This window comes from Ahaetulla prasina, chromosome 4 (genome assembly GCF_028640845.1).
Source record: "Ahaetulla prasina isolate Xishuangbanna chromosome 4, ASM2864084v1, whole genome shotgun sequence".
NCBI lineage: Eukaryota > Metazoa > Chordata > Lepidosauria > Squamata > Colubridae > Ahaetulla > Ahaetulla prasina.
The window spans coordinates 56,060,499-56,082,038 of NC_080542.1; the positions used below are offsets into that span (position 1 = coordinate 56,060,499).

Below are 21,540 nucleotides of genomic sequence, written 5' to 3' on the forward strand. Positions count from 1 at the left end.
GCAGGTGACGCAGCAAAGGGAGATCGGTCTGTAGTTTTCGACTAAGCTGGGGTCTCCTTTTTTGAAGATGGGGATGACTGTGGCTAGTGACCAAAGTTTGGGAAGAGAACTGGTAGTGAAAGCTTTATCAAAGATAATACTTAGGGGTTCAGCTATATTAATGGAAAGTTTTTTTAAGAAATATGCACAAAGTCCATCAGGTCCAATAGAAAGCGATGGTTTTAAGTTGTGTAGAGCTTTACCAATGTTGTCTTCTGTGAAATCTATATGAGTTAAATCATCATAGTCATTGCTGGTTCGTTTGTGGAATGTTGGATATGTGTTATCGGAGTTAACAAAAACTGAGCCAAAGAAAATGTTGAAGAGGTTTGCTTTGACTGTTTCGTCATTGCATTCTTTGTTGTTAGAATCTTTTAGTGGTGGGATGGATCTTGAGTCTTTAAGTTTATTGTTGACAAAATTATAAAAGGCACGATTGGAATTTGTGCGTAGAAGGTTCTCTTCTTGCTTGGTGTGGTAATTTGTGCATTCAGTTTTTATTTGGTTGCATATGTTTCTGTAGCGGTTTTTGAAATTTGTAACATAGCCTTTTTTGTTTCTTTTCCAGAGGGATTTTTTTTTTGATTGAAGTTTTTTTATTGATATGGGTAGTTTGTTTTTCTTGGACATGGTAGTCATTCGTGGTACATATAATTTAATGACTCTATTGATTTCAAGTAGGAAGTCTACTTCCTACTTGAACAAGGAAGTTCAGTTCTCTGAACTACTCAAAATTTCCTCTACCGGTTCTCCAGAATTGGTCAGAACCTGCTGAAACCCACCTCTGATCTAGTCCCCTTAAGATTCCCTTTGATAGTATTCAAATTAGTCATATTTAAAAAAATCCACAATTATAAAACAAAGAATATATTTGAGAGAGCATAATACTTCCTCTGGAATTTAGTCAAGAGGAAGTAAAAATTTTTGCCTTTCCCTCTAATTTCAAGATAAAAGCATACATATTATAACAATGAATTCATAACAATAAAAGGAAGTAATTTTTCTTTATTTCTAATAAAAAAATAATATTTCTTATTTTTATTAATCATTAAAACAAACCTCTCTGTTTATATAATTATGCGGTCTCTATGTAATCTCTATTTCATTATGTTTCATTATTTTATCATTTTCTTTTATATTTAACTTTAATTCTTGCTAGCTGCCTGGAGCTACCTGGTGAACAGGTGGCCATGTGAGTGGAACAAAGAAATATAAGCATTCAAACTTTTTTTATTAGCTTAACTATGGGTAAATTATTTTCAGTGACATTTATTTTTTAATTTCATTTATTTATCAAATTTACATCGTCTCCCAACACACAAAGCATGATTTCAAAAGTTTTCTAAATGGCAGAGCCATCTTCAATATTTATTATCATGATACAAGTAGTCCTCGACTTATGACCATACTTCTGTTGCTAAGTGAAACAGTTGTTAAGTAAGTTTTGTCCCATTTTAAGACCTTTCTTGCCCTAGTTGTTAAGTGAATCACTGCAATTGTTAAGTTAGTAATATTATTGTTAATTGAGTGTAGCTTCCCGTTTGGCTTTGCTTGTCATAAGATTGCAAAAGGTGATCACATGACTCACATAAATATGAACCAGGTGCAAAGCATCTGAATTTTGATCATGTGACTATGGGAATGCTTCAGTGGTCATAAATGTGAAAAACGGTCATAAGTCACTTTTGTCAATGCCATTGTAACTTCAAATGATCATGAAACAAATGTAAATCAAGGAATATCTGTATTTTGCCTGTCATCCTAATTGTACATTGAAAATGGAAGGAGACAAGCAAGAAAGCATAGGTGAGAGTAAGCAAGGTATACTGAAACCTTCTGATAACTACAGCAAAGTAAGAAATGAGTAAGCTTATTTAGCAAAAGATACCTGTCTGAATTTGCCTATAAAACTTACTGAGATGAAGAAGCTTTTGATTCAGTAGTACATGATAAACTACTCCTCAAACTAAAATCCTATGGCATTTCGGGACCTCTTCACAATTGGATAAATGCCTTCCTATCAAACAGACAACAAGTGGTCAAAATTGGCAACGCTATATCTAATCCTGTTCCTGTCAAAAGTGGCGTTCCCCAAGGTAGTGTTCTTGGACCAACGCTCTTCATACTATACATAAATGATCTCTGCGACCTCATCTCAAGTTATTGTGTTCTCTTTGCTGACGATGTCAGACTATTTAATACCACCAATAATACTTCTACCCTTCAAGAAGACCTCGACTTAATTTCCGATTGGTCTAAAACTTGGCAACTCCAAATCTCAACCAGCAAATGCTCAGTCTTACATATTGGAAAAAAGAACCCTAACATCAAGTACAAACTTGATGAACATTACCTAACTGATGACCCCCACCCTGTCAAAGATCTTGGAGTTTTCATGTCTAATGACCTTAGTGCCAAAGCTCACTGCAACTACATAGCGAAAAAAGCCCTAAGAGTTTAAAACCTATTTTTACGCAGCTTCTTTTCTAAAAACTCTACACTACTAACTAGAGCATACAAAACATTTGCCAGACCTATTCTTGAATACAGCTCATCCGTCTGGAACCCATACCACATCTCTGACATAAATACAATAGAAAGAGTCCAGAGATATTTTACTAGAAGAGTTCTTCACTCCTCCGAAAACAACAAAATACCTTATACCAACAGACTTGAAATCCTGGGATTAGAAAACTTACAACTCCGTCGATTTCAGCATGACCTGTGTTTAACACACAAAATAATCTATTGCAATATCCTTTCTATAAAAGACTACTTCAGCTTCAATCGCAATATTACAAGAGCAAAAAATAGATTCAAGCTAAATGTCAACCGCTTCAAACTTGATTGCAGAAAATATGACTTCTGTCACAGAGTTGTTAATGCTTGGAACTCATTACCTGACTCCATAGTCTCTGCTCAAAATCCCAAAATCTTCAACCAAAAACTGTCTACTATTGACCTCACCCCATTTCTAAGAGGGCTATAAGGGGCGTGCATAAGAGCACAAAAGTGCCTACTGTTCCTGTCCTATTGTTCCCTTCATCATATCAAATTGATATCGATGATGCATATTTTTATACATATATATATATTTTCTTCAAAATATGTTGTTTTATCTATGACAATTGTTTGTGTATACTGTTGTGACAAAAGAAATAAAAAAAGAAAGAAAGAAAGGAATTGCTTTGCTTAAGTGTCCAGACCACAATTATCATGTTGCCCTAGGGGCCTTGCTTTGGGCACACCTGGGTTTCCTGTGGAGCCAGGTATGATTGAATGTAAGAATAGTGTATGAAACTAGCTTTGCTTAAATTAATCAGTATAGTTTTATTGTTGGTCTGATTTCACTTTTAGATACTAAGTATTTTTATTTAAAAAACCATTAGACATTCTTAAGAATCTCTCCTTGAGCTTTACAGTGTAAATGGATGTCTACAAGACAGGAGGTGAAACATGTCTAACTATAAATGAAGTAGATTCTATAAGAATCTAGGTTCTTTAACAGGTTTCAGTAGTGGTAACTATAGTGGAAAATAACTTGTAAAAATCTTGCAATGATTTAATTATTTTTTACCAATCATTCACTGAGTCCTTGTTAATTAATTACTAGTAATAGTTCTAAACCTGAATAATCATTTTCTTTGAGTTATAAAGTTTTTGTTGCTATGGTTGATTGCTCCTCTTTATTTGAGCTTTCTGAAGATAATCACTATCTCTTATTTTCTTAAAAGGTAGGATCTGATATTCTTTTCTTTGGCACTTTTGTCCCACCCACCCTCCTCTGGGGAAAAAAAAAAGTCTTTATCAGTTCCTAAAATAAATCAGTCCCTTTGATTGTATAGTTCACATTAAAGAGAAGAGAGCTGGAACAGCAAAGTCAAAATACCATATCTATCAATGATACCATCAGCCCTTTTTTATTAGTATTCAAAGAGAAGATTATTCATGTTTATTGGATGAGGGTAAAGTTATTTTACTGATTTTGTAATGTAAAGATAAATGTCTTGAAATCTGATGTAGTGAAAAAGTTTTGTTTCTTTACTCCAGAAATTGTCCTTAAACAACAGAATTTGACTCGAGGTTTTTAAAAACTGAACTCATCCATCTGATTAAGGACAGGAAGCTTTCTGCAGAAATTATTCATTGAGGAAGAATCTGTGAAGAAAATATGACTGCCCAAGAAAAGCTTATAGTGACTTCAAAGTCAGTAAGATCAAGTGCAATAAAACTTGTCATCCCCTTGTTGATGGTTCAGGTAATGCTGGTAGGAAATGTTTTGTGTGGAAATGTGCTTATTTGGCCAACAGATGCCAGCCATTGGCTAAATATTAAAATAATAATTCAAGAACTGATAAACAGAGATCATCGTGTCAGCATCCTGGTTCCAACAACATCTCTCTTCATCACACCTGGAGATATTTCAGCTGCCAATTTTGAAGTATATTCTGTTCCCTTTACAAAGGAAGAGTTTAATTCTTTAATCATTGATATGATAAAGTTGTGGTGGAATAACAAACCATCTATTACAACCTTTTATAGATTTTATCAGGAACTAGGGAAATGGATGGAGAAAATAAATAAACTCAATAGGCAAATGTGTGAAGCAGTTCTATCTAATCAAGAACTCATGATTAAGCTAAAGAACGCTAAATATGATGTGCTTCTTTCTGATCCTGTGGTGCAATGTGGTGATTTGATTGCTGTGAAGCTGAACATCCCATTCTTATACACGCTGAGGTTCTCTCCAGCCTCAACAGTGGAGAGACACTGTGGAAAAATGCCTGCCCCTCCTTCTTATGTTCCAGCTGCTTTATCTGGGTTCACAGACAAATTGTCATTTGGAGAAAGGATAAAAAATATTATCTCTTACTACGTTCAAGACTATGTTTTCCAAAAATATTGGGGGGAATGGGATTCCTATTACAGTCAAGTTTTGGGTAAGTCAGTTTTATTTATTTATTTACTTCCCAAGTATCATTGGCATAGCTTTCAGTACTGAAGGAAGACAGTTGGATTAAAAGAATTTTCATAAAGCAGAGTTAGAAAACTATCATTCTGAATATATAAATTAAACACATTGCTGCAGGTTAGAATAGATATGCCTGTCAATTCTATTTGTGTTATGTTGGCTAGGGTTGATGGAATTGTAAAAGATCTGGGAGAAAAAACTGAGAAAAAACTAAATAATTTTACTGCCTGACTAAAAGTTCATTTGAGCAAGTTTGGTATTTTTTTTGTATTGAAAAAATAGATGAGATAGTCTTTTTCTTTCAGAGGTGCTCACGAGGTGAAGTCAAAATGGCATCTGTAGTGATATGATCAAAGCTTCATTTGCGTTATATATATAAAACACATAAAAACATGCAGATCCATCGACTCATTGTTTTTTATTCTTCCATCTGTCTAGTTTTTATTTTTGGCCAAACATGGCAGTGAGGCTGTCATATTTTGTTTGCTGTTCCTCAGACCTAGAGATATGATTCTTATGGAAATTCACATGTCCTATAAATTGGATGTACCATCTCCCTTTAAATTTGTGGTCTGCATATTTATTTTACTGTTTAATAAATAAAAATAAACATAAAAGAGAGAGCCAGCTGAATGTAAGGGCCGTGATAGCTCAGGCTGTAAGAAGCCTGTTATTAGAACACAGCAGCCTGCAATTACTGCAGGTTCAAGCCCGGCCCAAGGTTGACTCAGCCTTCCATCCTTTATAAGGTAGGTAAAATGAGGACCCAGATTGTTGGGGGGGCAATAAGTTGACTTTGTAAAATATACAAATGGAATGAGACTATTGCCTTATACACTGTAAGCCGCCCTGAGTCTCCGGAGAAGGGCGGGATATAAATGTAAATTAAGAAAAAAATGTAATGTATTGAGAAATGTATAATTTTGCCTTCTTCCTGTATAAAAAGATAGCACCTTGTTATTAGCACCACTAGTTCTGTTCTGAAGTTTTCTGCAAAATTTATAAATATGGAAAATCTCATACAGATATAGAAAAACAAGGTGTCCCAATCTTCCTCAAATATTAGTTGTATTTATGTTGATAGTAGTGGGCTTACAACACAAGGTGAGCCTCTAACTCCATGTTTGGTAGGGTTAGATAACTGTCTTGCCTTTCAATCTCTTTCAGATTGTCTCAGATTTAGGTTTCTTTTTAAATTTTCTCCTTTATTTCAGTTAAATCTGAGGTCACCCTCTAGGAAAAAAGAGGCAATTTTAATATTTGGCAGTTGGACAAAAAGTAACACAGAGTACTGAAAAGTATCTCTGTATTAGGGGCTATCAGTCTTCAAATACAATAATACAATAATAACAATAATAATAATAATAATAATAATAATAATAATAATAATAATAATAATAATAATAATAATATTCAAACTTAATGTCAACCGCTTCAAACTTGATTGCAGAAAATATGACTTCTGTAACAGAGTTGTTAACGCTTGGAACTCATTACTTGACTCCATAGTCTCTACTCAAAATCCCAAAATCTTCAACCAAAAACTGTCTACTATTGACCTCACCATTCCTAAAAGGACTATAAGGGGCGTGCATAAGAGCACAAAAGTGCCTATTGTTCCTGTCCTATTGTTCCCTTCATTATATCAAATTAACATAGCTGTTGCATATTTTTACATATATACATACAGGACACACCCCCAGCCAATCAGAGCACAGAAAAAACCCCATCCAATCAGAGCACAGCCAAGCTCCCACCCAATCAGTTCAAACCCCCACTAGCAGTTAAAAGGAAGAAACAGCTGCGATCACACATTGCTCCCAGAAGCACGAAGCTGAAGCCTGAAGATGACGAATGAGACTTCGTCGAAACGTTGCCAAGACACTTCCAATTTTACACGGGAGAAAACCCGAACAACCAAAGACATATATATATATATATATATATATATATATATATGTGTGTGTGTGTGTGTGTGTGTGTGTTTTCTGAGGTTTTTGCGGGTGTTTGTATGTAGGTTTTTTGGTTAGGGTTTCTCACGTAAAATTGGAAGTGTCTTGGCGACGTTTTCGAAGTCTCATTCGTCATCTTCATTAGTTCATAGCTTTCTGGGAGCAATGTGTGATTTAAGCAGTTAAAAGGAAGAAACAGCTGCAATCACACATTGCTCCCAGAAGCACGAAGCCTGAAGATGACGAATGAGACTTCGTCGAAACGTCGCCAAGACACTTCCAATTTTACGCGGGAGAAAACCCGAATAACCAAAGACCTACATATATATATCTCGTTTATTCATGCTGTGTGGCCGTTTTTCAATCTCGATGGCTTCTCTGATTATTCTGTTGTTAAAGTGTTCAGTTTTGGCGATAGTTCTGGTATTTTTAAAATCAAAGAAGAAAACACACACAAACCGCTATCTGCACGCACTCTCACATCACCACCCAGCTCAGATCAACTCTGTAGCCAAGACACTCATCTCCAGAACAAAATGCTTGGCTGACGAACAACACCTAAAAACCGAACTGCACACTCTCACTAACGTACTAACATCCAATGGATTTCAAAGAAATAAGATTACCAAACTAATCCATAAAGAAACCCCCATTAAAATCCAAGACAGAGAACAAGAAAACGGCAAAGCCCTCCTCTCATATATAAAAGGTACCACAGACAGAATTGGCAAGATCCTCCACAAACACAACATCAAGACAGCATTCTGCACAAACCGAAAAATATCCACCATCCTAAGAAACCCCAAAGAAAAAATTGAGTTAGAAAATCAAGGAGTATATGAAATCCCATGGACCTCCTGCAGCACCACATACATCGGACAAACCAACAGAAGAATAAGTGCACGCATTGAAGAACATAAGAACTCAATCAAAAAAGAGGAACCAACTTCTTCCTTGGTCCAACACCTTAAAGCCACAGGACATAAAATTGATTTTAAAAATACCAGAACTATCGCCAAAACTGAACACTTTAACAACAGAATAATCAGAGAAGCCATTGAGATTGAAAAACGCCCACATAGCATGAATAAACGAGATGATACCTCCCACCTACCAGCCATTTGGAAACCCGCCCTTATCGACAAACGAGTACCACTACACATCCATACAGAAAGCAAACTCAAACCCACACCGATAATGAAGCACGACCACGGACCAGAAGCCAGACTGCAGCTGCATCATTAGCCATTTCAAACCCCTCCAATCCATACATGCAGCAGACTGACACCCACCATGAAGATGGAGCACGACCACAAACGTGAAGCCAAACAACAGCAATGCAACTCACCAATTCAAATCCCCCTGCATCTCAAACCAACCTAGCACAACTAAGCCCCCCCCAACAGAACACACCCCCAGCCAATCAGAGCACAGCCAACCCCACCATCCAATTAGAGCACAGCCAAACTCCCAACCAATCAGAACACACCTCCACCCAATCAGAACACAGCCAAGCTCCCAACCAATCAGTTCAAACCCCCACTAGCAGTTAAAAGGAAGAAACAGCAGCGATCATACATTTCTCCTACAAATAGGAAGCTGTAAGCACCTAGCCTGATGATGACGAATGGGATTTCGTCGAAACGTCGCCAAGACACTTCCAATTTTACGCGGGAGAAAACCCGAATAACCAAAGACCTACATACAAACACCCGCGAAAACCTCCGAAAACAAATATATATATATATATATATATTTCATGATGTGTTGTTTTTATTTATGACGATGTTTGTGTATACTGTTGTGACAAAATTTAAAAAAAATCATTTGAATCAAAACAGCCACAGATCGTTAGCAGAGTAATTGGGGCACACAAGAACTGGAATCCAAGAACAACTAAAGGAGTAGAGATTTACCTGCCTTTGACCTAGGGAGTTCACTTATGCTTCCGTCTCTAGGATATTTTTCCATGGCCATGTTGGAAATGAACTTGCTGAATCTTCAGAAGAAAAAAGATTTTTGAGGCTTCGGGTCACTAAAAGCTATCTAAATATTAAGATATTTAATTGGATTTTAAAAACACATGATACTGTGCACCAAGGCCGAATTCACCTGTAAATTGCAGGGATGAGAAGCCTTCCCAAAGAGACTCTCAGCCTCTACCCCTTTTAAACTATGGAGAATTTTTTTTTTGCCCACCATGTCATTTACAGTAGTGCCTAACTCTTCAAACCAGTTGTACTTTGAGCCAGACAGATATAAGAAAGATACTGTACATTAAGCACATCTTGTTTTTGTGATATTAGGAATATCTAGTGCTAACCCATTTAAAATGATTAATTAAGGGAGTAAAGTTGCCCTTCTGTTAAAAAGTAACTACATAATCTGCAACTTAATGCTTTTGTTGTTCTCTCTCCCCACTAATAATTATTGATATTCTTAGCCACTATTGTCATTAAGAGAGAAATGGGCTATCATGTTAAATAAATAGTTCAGTTTTGCTTTTGCAAGCACCGAATTTAACAGGATCCAGGTTTTTCTGTCCATTTCCCATCCTAGTGAGAAACTAGGATTATTATTATTATTATTTGCATACTTTGGTTGGATCCTGGTCCAGAAACAATAAAGGTATGATCTCTGTTGTCATTAATAAATTTACAGGGTTTATTCATAAATAAAAAAGAATTTAAAAAGCACATTTTTTTTACTTCTATTAGAATACTCAATGTAAGAAATTCTTTGTTAGATATTAAAGCTTTGGCTCCATTTTTTTTTTACATTCCTAAACAACAAGAATTGAATGAAACAACTTTTTCTTTATGCACAGGGTACATTTTTTTTCTGTTAGCTTGCTTTATGAACATCTATGGAACAACAGGAAACTGGCTCCTAATTTCAGTCATTTCAGTTTTTGTACTAGCCAAGTTATCTAAATAACTAAATCATTTTAAAAGGATAGCAACAAAGATTACACACATGTATAGGTCTGTATAATTATTTGTACCTGTGGATTTCTGGGAAAAGATACACTGCATATCTTCTGTTCTATCTTGTATTAGTCAAATGTTTTGATATTCATTTGTTGCTTTCATTTCCTCCTATGTTCCCAGATAACTGGGCAAGAACCTGACTTGGTCACCTCCACAGGACCTGCACTTTACATTACACATTCAGTTCCATCGTAGTTTTATTGTTTGTATTCCATGTGATTCAGATGACTGAAGATTAATTTTGGGACAAATATAATTTCTAATTCACTGAGTTGAGTTTTTTTAAAAAAGGAAATTATTTTTTTCCCTGCCATCTGTTTCAGTTGCTGTTTCCTTTTTAAGTTTATCCTTAATTTATTTTATTTATTTTTATTTATTTATTTTTGTCACACAGTATATATATAAGCATAAGCATGTAATAACTATACAATATATAAGCATATATATAAGTATGAGTATGTAATAACTATATTAATTGGATATAACGAAAGGAAACAATAGGACAGGAACGGTAGGCACGCTTGCGCTCTTATGCACGCCCCTTACAGACCTCTTAGAAATGGGGTGAGGTCAATAGTAGATAGTCTTTGGTTAAAGCTTTGGAGATTTTGGGAAGAGACCACAGAGTCCGGTAGTTTATTCCAAGCATTAACAACTCTGTTACTGAAGTCATATTTTCTGCGATCAAGATTGGAGAGGTTAACATTAAGCTTAAATCTATTGTATTGTTGCAATTGAAGCTGAAGTAGTCTTTGACAGGAAGGACATTGTAATAGATGATTTTATGAGTTAAACTCAAATCATGTCGAAGGCGGCGTAGTTCTAAATTTTCTAAGCCCAGGATTTCAAGTCTGGTGGCATAAGGTATTTTGTTGTATTCAGAGGAGTGGAGAACTCTTCTTGTAAAATATTTCTGGACACGTTCAATTGTATTGATGTCAGAAATGTGGTATGGGTTCCAGACAGTCGAGCTGTATTCAAGAATTGGTTTAGCAAATGTTTTATATGCTCTGGTTAGTAGTGTAGTGTTTTTGGAGAAGAAGCTACGCAAGATTAGGTTTACAACTCTTAAAGCTTTTTTTGTGATGTAGTTGCAGTGTGCTTTGGCATTTAGATCATTTGATATGAAAACTCCAAGGTTTTTAACAGGGTGAGGGTCATCTGTAAGGAAATGTCCATCAAGCTTGTACTTAGTGTTTAGGTTCTTTTTTCCAATATGTAAGACTGAGCATTTGCTGGTTGAGATTTGGAGTTGCCAAGTTTTATACCATTCAGATACAAAGTCAAGGTCTTTTTGAAGGGTAGTTGTATTGTTGGAGGTGTTAAATAGTTTGACGTCGTCAGCAAAAAGAACACAATCACTTGTAATATGGTCACAGAGATCATTAATGTATAATATGAAGAGTGTTGGTCCAAGAACAGCACTTTTGACAGGAACAGGATTTAATAGAGCATTGCCAATTTTGACCACTTGTTGTCTGTTTGACAGGAAAGCTGTTATCCTACTGTTATCATACTGTCAATTACCCCATCACCAGAATAGGCAAACTGCTTTATGAGAACAGAAACAGGGGGCATCACCTTCTAGTAATCCCTCAGGTATCATGAAAGTGACTTCAGGGCATGTTTTACTTATCCCTTCTGAAGAACACTTTCCATTTGGGCTACCTCAAATGTTCATGTCTGCAGAGAGAGAATTTGAGTCATCTCTTTAAACAAATCAGTGCTTAGCATGGTCTTTGATAGCTTTCATACTTTCCTATAGTATTTAGCATTAATAGATAGCAGAAAATAATAATAACAACAGAGTTGGGAGGGACCTTGGAGGTCTTCTAGTCCAACCCCCTGCCCAGGCAGGAAACCCTACACCATTTCAGACAAATGGTTATCCAACATTTTCTTAAAAATTTCCGGTGTTGGAGCATTTACAATTTCTGCAGGCAAGTTGTTTCACTGATTAATTGTTCTAACTGTCAGGAAATTTCTCCTTAGTTCTAAGTTGCTTCTCTCCTTGATTAGTTTCCACCCATTGCTTCTTGTTCTACCCTCAGGTGCTTTGGAGAATAGTTTGACTCCCTCTTCTTTGTGGCAACCCCTGAGATATTGGAACACTGCTATCATGTCTTCTCTAGTCCTTCTTTTCATTAAACTAGGCATACCGAGTTCTTGCAACGTTCTTCATATGTTTTAGCCTCCAGTCCCCTAATCATCTTTGTTGCTCTTCTCTGCACTCTTTCTAGAGTCTCAACATCTTTTTTACATCGTGGCGACCAAAACTGAATGCAATATTCCAAGTGTGGCCTTACCAAGGCATTATAAAGTGGTATTAACACTTCACGTGATCTTGATTCTATCCCTCTGTTTATGCAGCCCAGAACTGTGTTGGCTTTTTTGGCAGCTGCTGCACACTGCTGGCTCATATTTAAATGGTTGTCCACTAGGACTCCAAGATCCCTCTCACAGTTACTACTATTGAGCAAGGTACCACATATCCGGTACCTGTGCATTTTGTTTTTTTGGCCTAAATTACTGTTGAATTTCATTTTGTTAGATAGCGCCCAATGTTCTAGTCTGTCAAGATTTTTCTGTATCTTGAGCCTATCTTCTGGCGTGTTGGCTATTCCTGCCAGCTTGGTGTCATCTGCAAATTTGATGAGTTCCCCATCTATCCCCTTGTCCAAGTCATTGATGAAGATGTTGTAGAGTACTGGGCCTAAAACAGAGTCTTGGGGTACTCCACTGTATACTTCCCTCCATGTAGATGTAGTTCCGTTGAGGATTATATATTGAGTGCGGTTGGTCAGCCAGTTATGAATCCATCTGGTGGTGGTGCTGTCTAACCCACATTTTTCTACTTTATCTAGTAGTTGGTTATGCTCTACTTTATCAAATGCTTTACTGAAGTCCAAGTAAATTATATCGACAGCATTCCTCTGGTCCACTAATTTTGTCACTTTGTCAAAGAATGCAATAAGATTAGTCTGGCATGATCTGTTTTTGACAAACCCACCTTGGCTTTTGATTATTACTTTGTTTGCTTCTAGGTGTTTGGTGATTCATTGCTTGATTATCTTTTCCAGAATCTTCCCTGGTATTGAGGTTAGGCTGATAGGTCTGTAGTTTCCTGTATCTGTTTTTTTTCCCCCTTTTTTGAAGATGGGAACTACATCAGCTCTTTTCCAGTCCTCTGGCAGTTCCCCTGTGCTCTAGGATCTTTGAAAGATATAGTTCAGTGGTTCTGAGATTTTGTCTGCCAGTTCCTTCAAATCTTTACAAAGCAGAGAGAAAATTTTTGGTTTGAAACTCAGCGGTTTTTTTTTTTTGTTATAATATTTTTTTCTTGAATGGTTAGTTTTCTCCTAAACTTTTTTTAGTCTATGGGTTTACTGTTTTTATTAATCTCCTAAAGTAAATTCCACCCTCAGCACGCAGATATCCCAAAACAAACCTTTAGGATATTTTTTGAGCTGCTCATTGTGTCGGCATGTACTATATGTACATGTGAAGTTGCGCTTTATGATTGCATCACTTAGCAATGGAAGTTCCAATTCCAATTGCCATTATAATCCAAGGATCATCGATAAGGCAGTCCTGTCACAATTATGGCTTTCCTGTTCATCTTGCTGAGTGGACCATTAAACTGCCTCCAATGTTCCTGAATCTTTGGTTTTTGACTTTTGTGAATAAAACTTCAGAAATTTCTAGTTTTGGAATACTCCCATCTATATGTAGAACAAAGAGTTGAAATTAAATATAAGAAATTTATAGAAGTTATCTGTACAAAATGTCTTGTAGAATGAATGGGGATTGTTCCTTCCATGTTTTCCCACCTGTTTTAACTATTATCCTCCACAATATTTGTTCCCTCTTGTGTAAAATTAAAAGATGGTTCAGCATAACTTCTTCCTACTGAAACATATGCATCACTCAACAGTGCCAAATCTTTAGAAATAGAATCTAATATGTTCCTAGTGTGTAAATTCAGTACACTCACCATAGCTAAAGATTGTTTTTCAAAAATTACCCCATTACCTAGTGGAAGATTTCCCATCAAGAAGGTTGGCCTATTTTGGCCCTTCAGTGAACAAATGCATATTTTTAGGAAATTGCAAGTTTTGCTCACCCTTGATAATATGTTCTTTTAAAACTGTTGAGTAAAATTCAGTTGAAAACTTAAATGTATTGAATTAGAATATTTCTGAAATCAACATCACTAAACCTATTAAGTACCAGTGCAGGAAAAAAAAGCAGTACATAAATGTATTTGAATATAACCAATACATAACTTTAGTACTTTCTATCTGTAGGGAGACCCACAACACTGTGTGAAATAATGGGTAAAGCAGAAATATGGTTAATCCGAACCTACTGGGATTTTGAATTTCCACGACCTTTTCTACCAAACTTTGAATTTGTTGGAGGTCTGCACTGCCAGCCAGCCAAGCCTTTATCTGAGGTAATTATATCCTTCGCCATTGAACGGGTAATAACAAAGCTTTTTCAAAGGCAGTACAACAGGGGGGAAATGCCTTAGAAACAGCATTTTTTCCTTTAAATTGTGGATTTTATTCTTGGTCTGAGATAGTTTGAGGAAACTGAAAATACAGAGAGCCATAGAATGAAGATGATCTGAAATTACAATAAGATTGGGGGTCAGACAGACATATATTCTTCAACTACAGCTTGCATCGTAATAATTGAAAAAAAGAAATGGATTGGTGAAAAGAGATCTCAGTAGAGAATCAAAATGAAGGAAGATGGTGTTCAATACAAGTTCTGGACCTCTCTTGAAGACCTGAAAATACCATGTTAAAGACAGATCGTCATAGAAAAAATCTATTTATATGGTTGCTAAGAGTCAATATTATTTGTCAAAAACAAAATGCACAGGTACCGTATATGTGGTACCTTGCTCAATAGTAGTAACTGTGAGAGGGATCTTGGAGTCCTAGTGGACAACTATTTAGATATGAGCCAGCAGCGTGCAGCAGCTGCCAAAAAAGCCAACACAGTTCTGGGCTGCATAAACAGAGGGATAGAATCAAGATCACGTGAAATGTTAATATCACTTTATAATGCCTTGGTAAGGCCACACTTGGAATATTGCATTCAGTTTTGGTCGTCACAATGTAAAAAAGATGTTGAGACTCTAGAAAGAGTGTAGAGAAGAGCAACAAAGATGATTAGGGGACTGGAGGCTAAAACATATGAAGAACGTTGCAAGAACTTGGTATGCCTAGTTTAATGAAAAGAAGGACTAGGGAAGACATAATAGCAGTGTTCCAATATCTCAGGGGTTGCCACAAAGAAGAGGGAGTCAAACTATTCTCCAAAGCACCTGAGGGTAGAAGAAGCAGCAGTGGGTGGAAACTAATCAAGGAGAGTTGCAACTTAGAACTAAGGAGAAATTTCCTGACAATTAGAACAATTAGTCAGTGGAACAACTTGCCTGCAGAAATTGTAAATGCTCCAACACTGGAAATTTTTAAGAAAATGTTGGATAGCCATTTGTCTGAAATGGTGTAGGGTTTCCTGCCTGGGCAGGGAGTTGGACTAGAAGACCTCCAAGGTCCCTTCCAACTCTGTTGTTGTTGTTGTTGTTGTTATTATTATTAAAATTGACTTGATAGCACATAATCCCCATTTACCTTAGATCCAAAGAATAACACATTCTCCGTGTTAGTAAATCCCATTTCTTTATATACTGTATTTTTTAGAGTATAAGACGCACCTTTTCCCCCCAAAAAAAGAGGGGTGCGTCTTATATTCCGAATGTAGCCCACACAATTTCTCAAACGGAAGTTTCAGAGGCTGAAAGAAGCTTCAGAAAAGAAGCCCCAAAACAGAGCTTCAGAAAAGAAGCTCCCAAACAGAGCTTAAAAAAAAAAAAAAGTCCCCAAATAGAGCTTCAGAAACGAAGTTCCCAAACAGAACTTCAGTGGCTTTTTTTCTGAAGTTCTGTTTTGGAGGCTTTCAGAGGCAGAAAAAGGTTTTTTCTGAAACGGAGTTTCAGAGGCAGGAAAAAAAAAAAAAACAGCAGCAAGGCACAGAGCTCACAACCAAGGAACCTGTTGCTAAAATTCACCTCTGGGAACAGCTGTTTGAGAATATTCTGGGAGGCCAATCCATTTGCCAATCAGCTTTTTTCTTATTTTCCTCCTCAAAAACTAAGGTGCATCTTATACTCCGGTGCGTCATATACTCCAAAAAATATGGTAACTCAAATTCTGATGCATTATTATTATTTATAAATAATCAAAATAAATCAAAATAGGATGACCTGCATGTAGTTCTGCATTACAAGTGGTGCTTGACTCTCAGCAGTTCATTTAGTGACTGTTCAAAGTTACAATGGCATTGCAAAAACTGACTTATTACTGTTTTTCATACTTACAACCGTTGCAGTATCCCTGTGGTCATGAAATTAAAATTCAGATGCTTGGCAAGTGACTTATATTTATGACAGTCGCATTGTCTAGGGTCATGTGATCCCCTTTTGAGACTTGACCCGCAAAGTCAATGGGGAAATCAATTCACTTAACAACCATGTTGCTAACTTAACAATTACAGTGATTCATTTAACAACTACGGCAAGAAAGGTCATAAAAAGGGGCAAAACTCACTTAACAAATGTTTCACTTAGCAGCAGAAATTTTGGGCTTAGCTGGGGTTGGAAGTCAAGGACTACCTGTGTTTACTTAGTCTGCTTTCAAAAGTTATTTTTTTCAAAAAAGCAAGTGATTTATGAACTGTCTTAAATTCAACACAATGAAGAACTGGTATAATATACATCAGAGGATGTAAAATAAAACCAGTTAAAAATCCCTTTGAAACAGAGCTAAGTCTACGTCTTTTTAAAACCATTTCTGAATAAATAAGGGGTTCTTGAGCTTGAGTCAAATGTAATTAAAAGCTAATTGCTTTAAATTTTAATTGGATTGAGGAGCTGAGTTGGCATCTCAATAGCTTTAGATAACTTTTAATTACTATATATCAGATTTTTAAAAAACCCTGCTGCTATCACTTCCATACCTAGAGTTAATTATACAGACCTTATGACTTTATTCTCACAGAGTTAATGAAAAATAGGATAAAAGAAAATTGGGCTTTTTAGAAACAAATGAGTGATAGAAATAGTGTAAGGCAGGGGTAGTCAACCTTTTTATACCTACCGCCCACTTTTGTATCTCTGTTAGTAGTAAAATTTTCTAACCGTCCACTGATTCCACAGTAATGCGCTGTGTGTCGTCGTCTGCGCATGTCTCTCGCACATTGTGGATTAGGTTTGGGGGGGGCGCCGGCTACCAACTGTGCTTGTCTGTTACAGCTGGGTGGTGTGGGGAGAGATGTGCAAACTATTCTGGGATGAGGCTCTTTTGTTTGTAGTCGCACTATAGTGCCATTTAGTTTCACGTACGTAACGTGAACTAAACTTATGCGTGGGCAGTACAAATAGTGTATTTTCAGAAATTTAAATTGTCACGGGGAATTTTATAAAAACCTAATGAAAATGTTTTTAAATAATGCTATGAAATTTTTTTAAAAAGTCAATTAAATTTAAAAAATGGAAAGTGCTTCAGTATTGGACAAACCCCCTACCTCCCACCATGAAAGCTGGAACGCCCACTAGTGGGCGGTAGGGACCAGGTTGACTATCACTGATGTAAGGAGTCCCTGCTGATTTTACTCTGCTGTTGTTGTCAACTATAGGAGATAATGCTCATTTCCATTTCAAGGCCCTTGAACCAGCACTGTTGTAAGATATTTCTGTGGTCATGTGGTCAACATGACATCACAGAGCACTGTTACCTCCTCATCAAAGTGATACCTTTTTATCTACTCACATTTGCATGCTTTCAAATTGCTAGGTTGGCAGGAGCTGGGTGAAGATGGGAGCTCACCCAGTCATATGGCACTTAGATCTTTTTTTTTTATTTAAAAAGTTTTACAAAAAGAAATAAGTGCTAGCCATTAGTTGAGAATATTTTTGTGCATAGAAATGAGCAATAAATCTGTTTAATTAAAACTTCCAAGTGTGGATTTGGTCTTTTGCATCTGACATTAATATTCTCAACTCACTCCAACTTTTCCAGAAAACTGGAAAACTGGAACAGGCAGGAGCAGCGGCTGACCAAACAATATTAGGCTCTGCCCTGTGCCACCAGGATGGTTTGGAAATCTGAGTGCATGTATGCCAGCTACGATGCTGCAGTTTGTCCAACAGAATTTGGTTCAAGCTTAGCCTCCGCCATCAGCAGCCCAAGCAACTGCTCTGACAATGTCAACTGTTTTACAAATAACTCATGACAGCTTGCCAAAAAGATTTAGAGGAGAGTCAGAAAACATGAGTATTTTCAAAGTACAATATTTATGGGAATACAAATAGCAGAGTTTCTAACCAACTAGTCTTAGTAGAAACCAACTTTCTACTAAGTTTCCTGATGGCTTCAGCATTGCAGTGGGCCTTCCCATCATTGAAAGTAATAATCCTATCATGGTTAACTATCAGAACTTCAGGGACCACTTCTGGGATTTAATATGTGAGGTACCAGATTTATGAACTACAACAAAACTATAGAAGAATCTGGCAATACACAGCAGAATCCAACTTGTTCGCAGCAGACTTGGATTGGAATAAGCAGGTCTGTGGCTCTATTCAGATGGGGTCTGAATGACCAAATTGTTGATGAGCTCATCAGGCAAGAAGTTCCACAGACATTAGACCAAGCCAACCAGATGTGCATTATTAGATTTGAGCTCAGTCCAGTCATTGAAGACAATTAGCTCAGCCTCTCTATCCTGCCTTCCATCCCTTGATGCTAACAGGACTGAATGGAGGGGGAGAATTTAGAGTAGCCCATGCAAACAGGAGTAGCTAGACCCTCATCGGCTGCCTAAGAATGACAGAGATGCAGAAATTTGGGCCTCTGTTTTTACTGTGTTCTGGCACGTGGCCAAAAACTGACCTCCCAGAGCTTCCAAAAGAGGAGAAAGACATCCCAGTCACAACTCCAGAGGTGGCTGTCCTGAATGCGATCGTCAAACCCCAGCCTAATTGAAAATTACAGACCAATCTTACTGTGCTGCGTCACCTGCAAAATCATGGAATCAATTATAAACCAATCCATTACCCTCCACTTAGAGGGAAACAACTACTCTCTAACAAACAGTTTGGTTTCAGGAAAAATTTGACCTATAATCTGCAACTCCTAGAAACATTTGGACCACACAACTCGACCAGAGTAAAGCAATAGAAGCAATTTACATCGACTTCTACAAAGCCTTTGATTCAGTGGTACACGACAAACTACTGTTAAAACTAAACTCTTATGGCATTTCCGGATCCCTGCACAAGTGGATAGCCATGTTCCTGTCAAACAGACAACAAGTAGTCAAAATAAGGAGTGTCCTATTAAACCCTGCACCAATCAACAATGGTGTCCCCCAAGACAGTATTTTAGGACCCACACTTTTTCTGCTTTACATAAATGACCTTTGCAATTGCATTATAAGCAACTGCATCTTCTTTGCTGATGACATAAAACTATTTAACACCACCGACAATACTGCTGCCCTACAAAGTGACCTTGACTATGTGTCTGAATGGTTGAACAACTGGCAACTCCAAATCTCTGCCAACAAATGCTCGCTGGCTAGAGAGACGCTTCAAAAGAAGGACCAGGGGAGACATGATAGCAGTGTTCCAATATTTGAGGGGCTGCCACAGAGAGGAGGGTGTCATGCTATTTTCCAAAGCACTTGAAGGCCAGACAAGGAATAATGGATGGAAACTGACCAAGAAGAGGTTCAACCTAAAAGTAAGGAGGAACTTTCTTACAGTGAGACCAATCAACCAATGGACCAGCTTGCCTTCGGAAGTTGTGGGAGCTTCATCACTTGAGACTTTCAAGAAAAAATTTAATTGCCATTTGTCAGAAAGGGTGTAGAGTCTCCTGCTTGAGAAGAGGTTGGACTAGATGACTATAAGGTCCCTTTCAAATATTGGAACACTGCTATCATGTCTCCCCTGGTCCTCCTCTTGATTGGACTAGCCATGCCCAGTTCCTATAACTGTTCTTCATATGTTTTAGTGTCCAGTCCCCTAACCATCCTGGTTGCTCTTGTCTGCACCTTCTAGAGTCTCAACATCTTTTTTATAGTGTGATGACCAAAACTGGATGCAGTACTCTAGGTGTGGTCTTACTAGGGTTTTATAAAGAGTGCTATTAGCACCTCACTTGATTTTGATTGTATCCCTCTGTTCATGCAATTTAGGATTGCATTGGCTTTTTTGGTAGCCACTGCACACTGCTGGCTCATATTTAGCTGGTTGTCCACTAAGACTCCAAGATACCTCTCACAGTCACTACTATTAAGCCTGGTTTCATCCAGTTTATATGTGCACTTTTGGTTTTTCTTACCTAAGTGTAGGACTTTTCTTTATATTGAATTTCATTTTGTTAGATAGGGCCCAGTGTTCAAGTCTTCAAGATCCTTCTGGATTTTGAGCCTATCTTCTAGGGTGTTGGCTATTCCTGCCAGCTTAGTATCATCTGCAAATTTGTTAAGTTCTCCTTCTATTCCCTCATCTAAGTCGTTTATGAAGATATTGAAGGGCCTAAGACGGAACCTTGTGGCAACCCCATTGCTTACTTCTCTCCATGTAGACTTAGACCCATTAAGGACTACTCATTGAGTCCGGTTTGTCAGCCAGTTGCGAATCCATCTGGTGGTGGAAACCTTTTTGATTTCTCACTTGGTGCAGAATTAGTTTTCAGAGTAATTGAAGTCTCCCATTACTATTGGAGTATGTTTCCTAGATATGCTTGTTAGTTGGTTGGCAAAAAAATTATCTATTTTTTCTGCTTGATTGGGTGGCCTAGAGCAGAGATGTCCAAACTTGGCCCTTTGAAGAGTGGTAGACTTCAACTCCCAGAATTCCCCAGCCAGCAACCTGCTCATATTTATAGCTCATGCTGACTGGGGAATTCTGGGAGTTGAAGTCCACCACTCTTCAAGGGGCCAAGTTTGGACTCCACTGGCCTAGAGTATACACCTATGGCCATGTCATTCTTTTTTTTCTTTTATGTTAACTCATATGCATTCTAGGAGGTTTTTGTCTTTGGTTTCATGCAATTCTGTAACAATATAATGATCCTTTATATACAGTGCAACTCCACTTCATCTTTTAAGGGGTCTGGGTTTTTTTGAAGAGTATCCTTCTATCAGTATGTTCCAGTCGTGGGTTTTGTCCCACCAAATTTCTGTTATTCCAACTATGTCATATCTATCTTCATGAATTAATGGTTCCAAGTTCCCCGGTTTGTTCTCCAGACTTTGTGCATTTGTATATAGGCACTTGAGATCTTTATGCCTAACTCTGGGTATGCTTCCTAGGCAGTGGTGAGATTCCGCCGGTTCTAGGTGGTTCGGCCGAACCGTTTTTTAAATTGCTGGTTCGCCCCGCCCCTTGCCCCTCCCCTCCCCACCATTACTTACCAGTGTTTGTCGGTGGCTGTGTGGTACTTGGATCAGGTGGGCAGTGAGGTGCATGGATCTGGTGGGCAGCGGCCACAAGCTGCTGCCC

The 21,540-nt window shown here is 37.5% G+C and overlaps 1 protein-coding gene across 2 annotated transcripts in view; it reads left to right on the forward strand.

The window, feature by feature from the left end:
• The window catches only part of LOC131198482 (UDP-glucuronosyltransferase 2A1-like), a 76,232-nt gene that overhangs the window by 38,676 nt on the left and 16,016 nt on the right, over positions 1–21,540 (forward strand). The window contains exons 6-7 of one of the 2 annotated variants that reach the window (XM_058183180.1): positions 4,090–4,979; positions 14,261–14,409. In XM_058183180.1, coding sequence (XP_058039163.1) covers positions 4,211–4,979; positions 14,261–14,409 — 918 coding nt within the window. In that variant the 5' untranslated portion in view covers positions 4,090–4,210. The remainder of the gene's footprint in view (positions 1–4,089; positions 4,980–14,260; positions 14,410–21,540) is intronic. The other variant, XM_058183179.1, reaches the window with a different exon arrangement.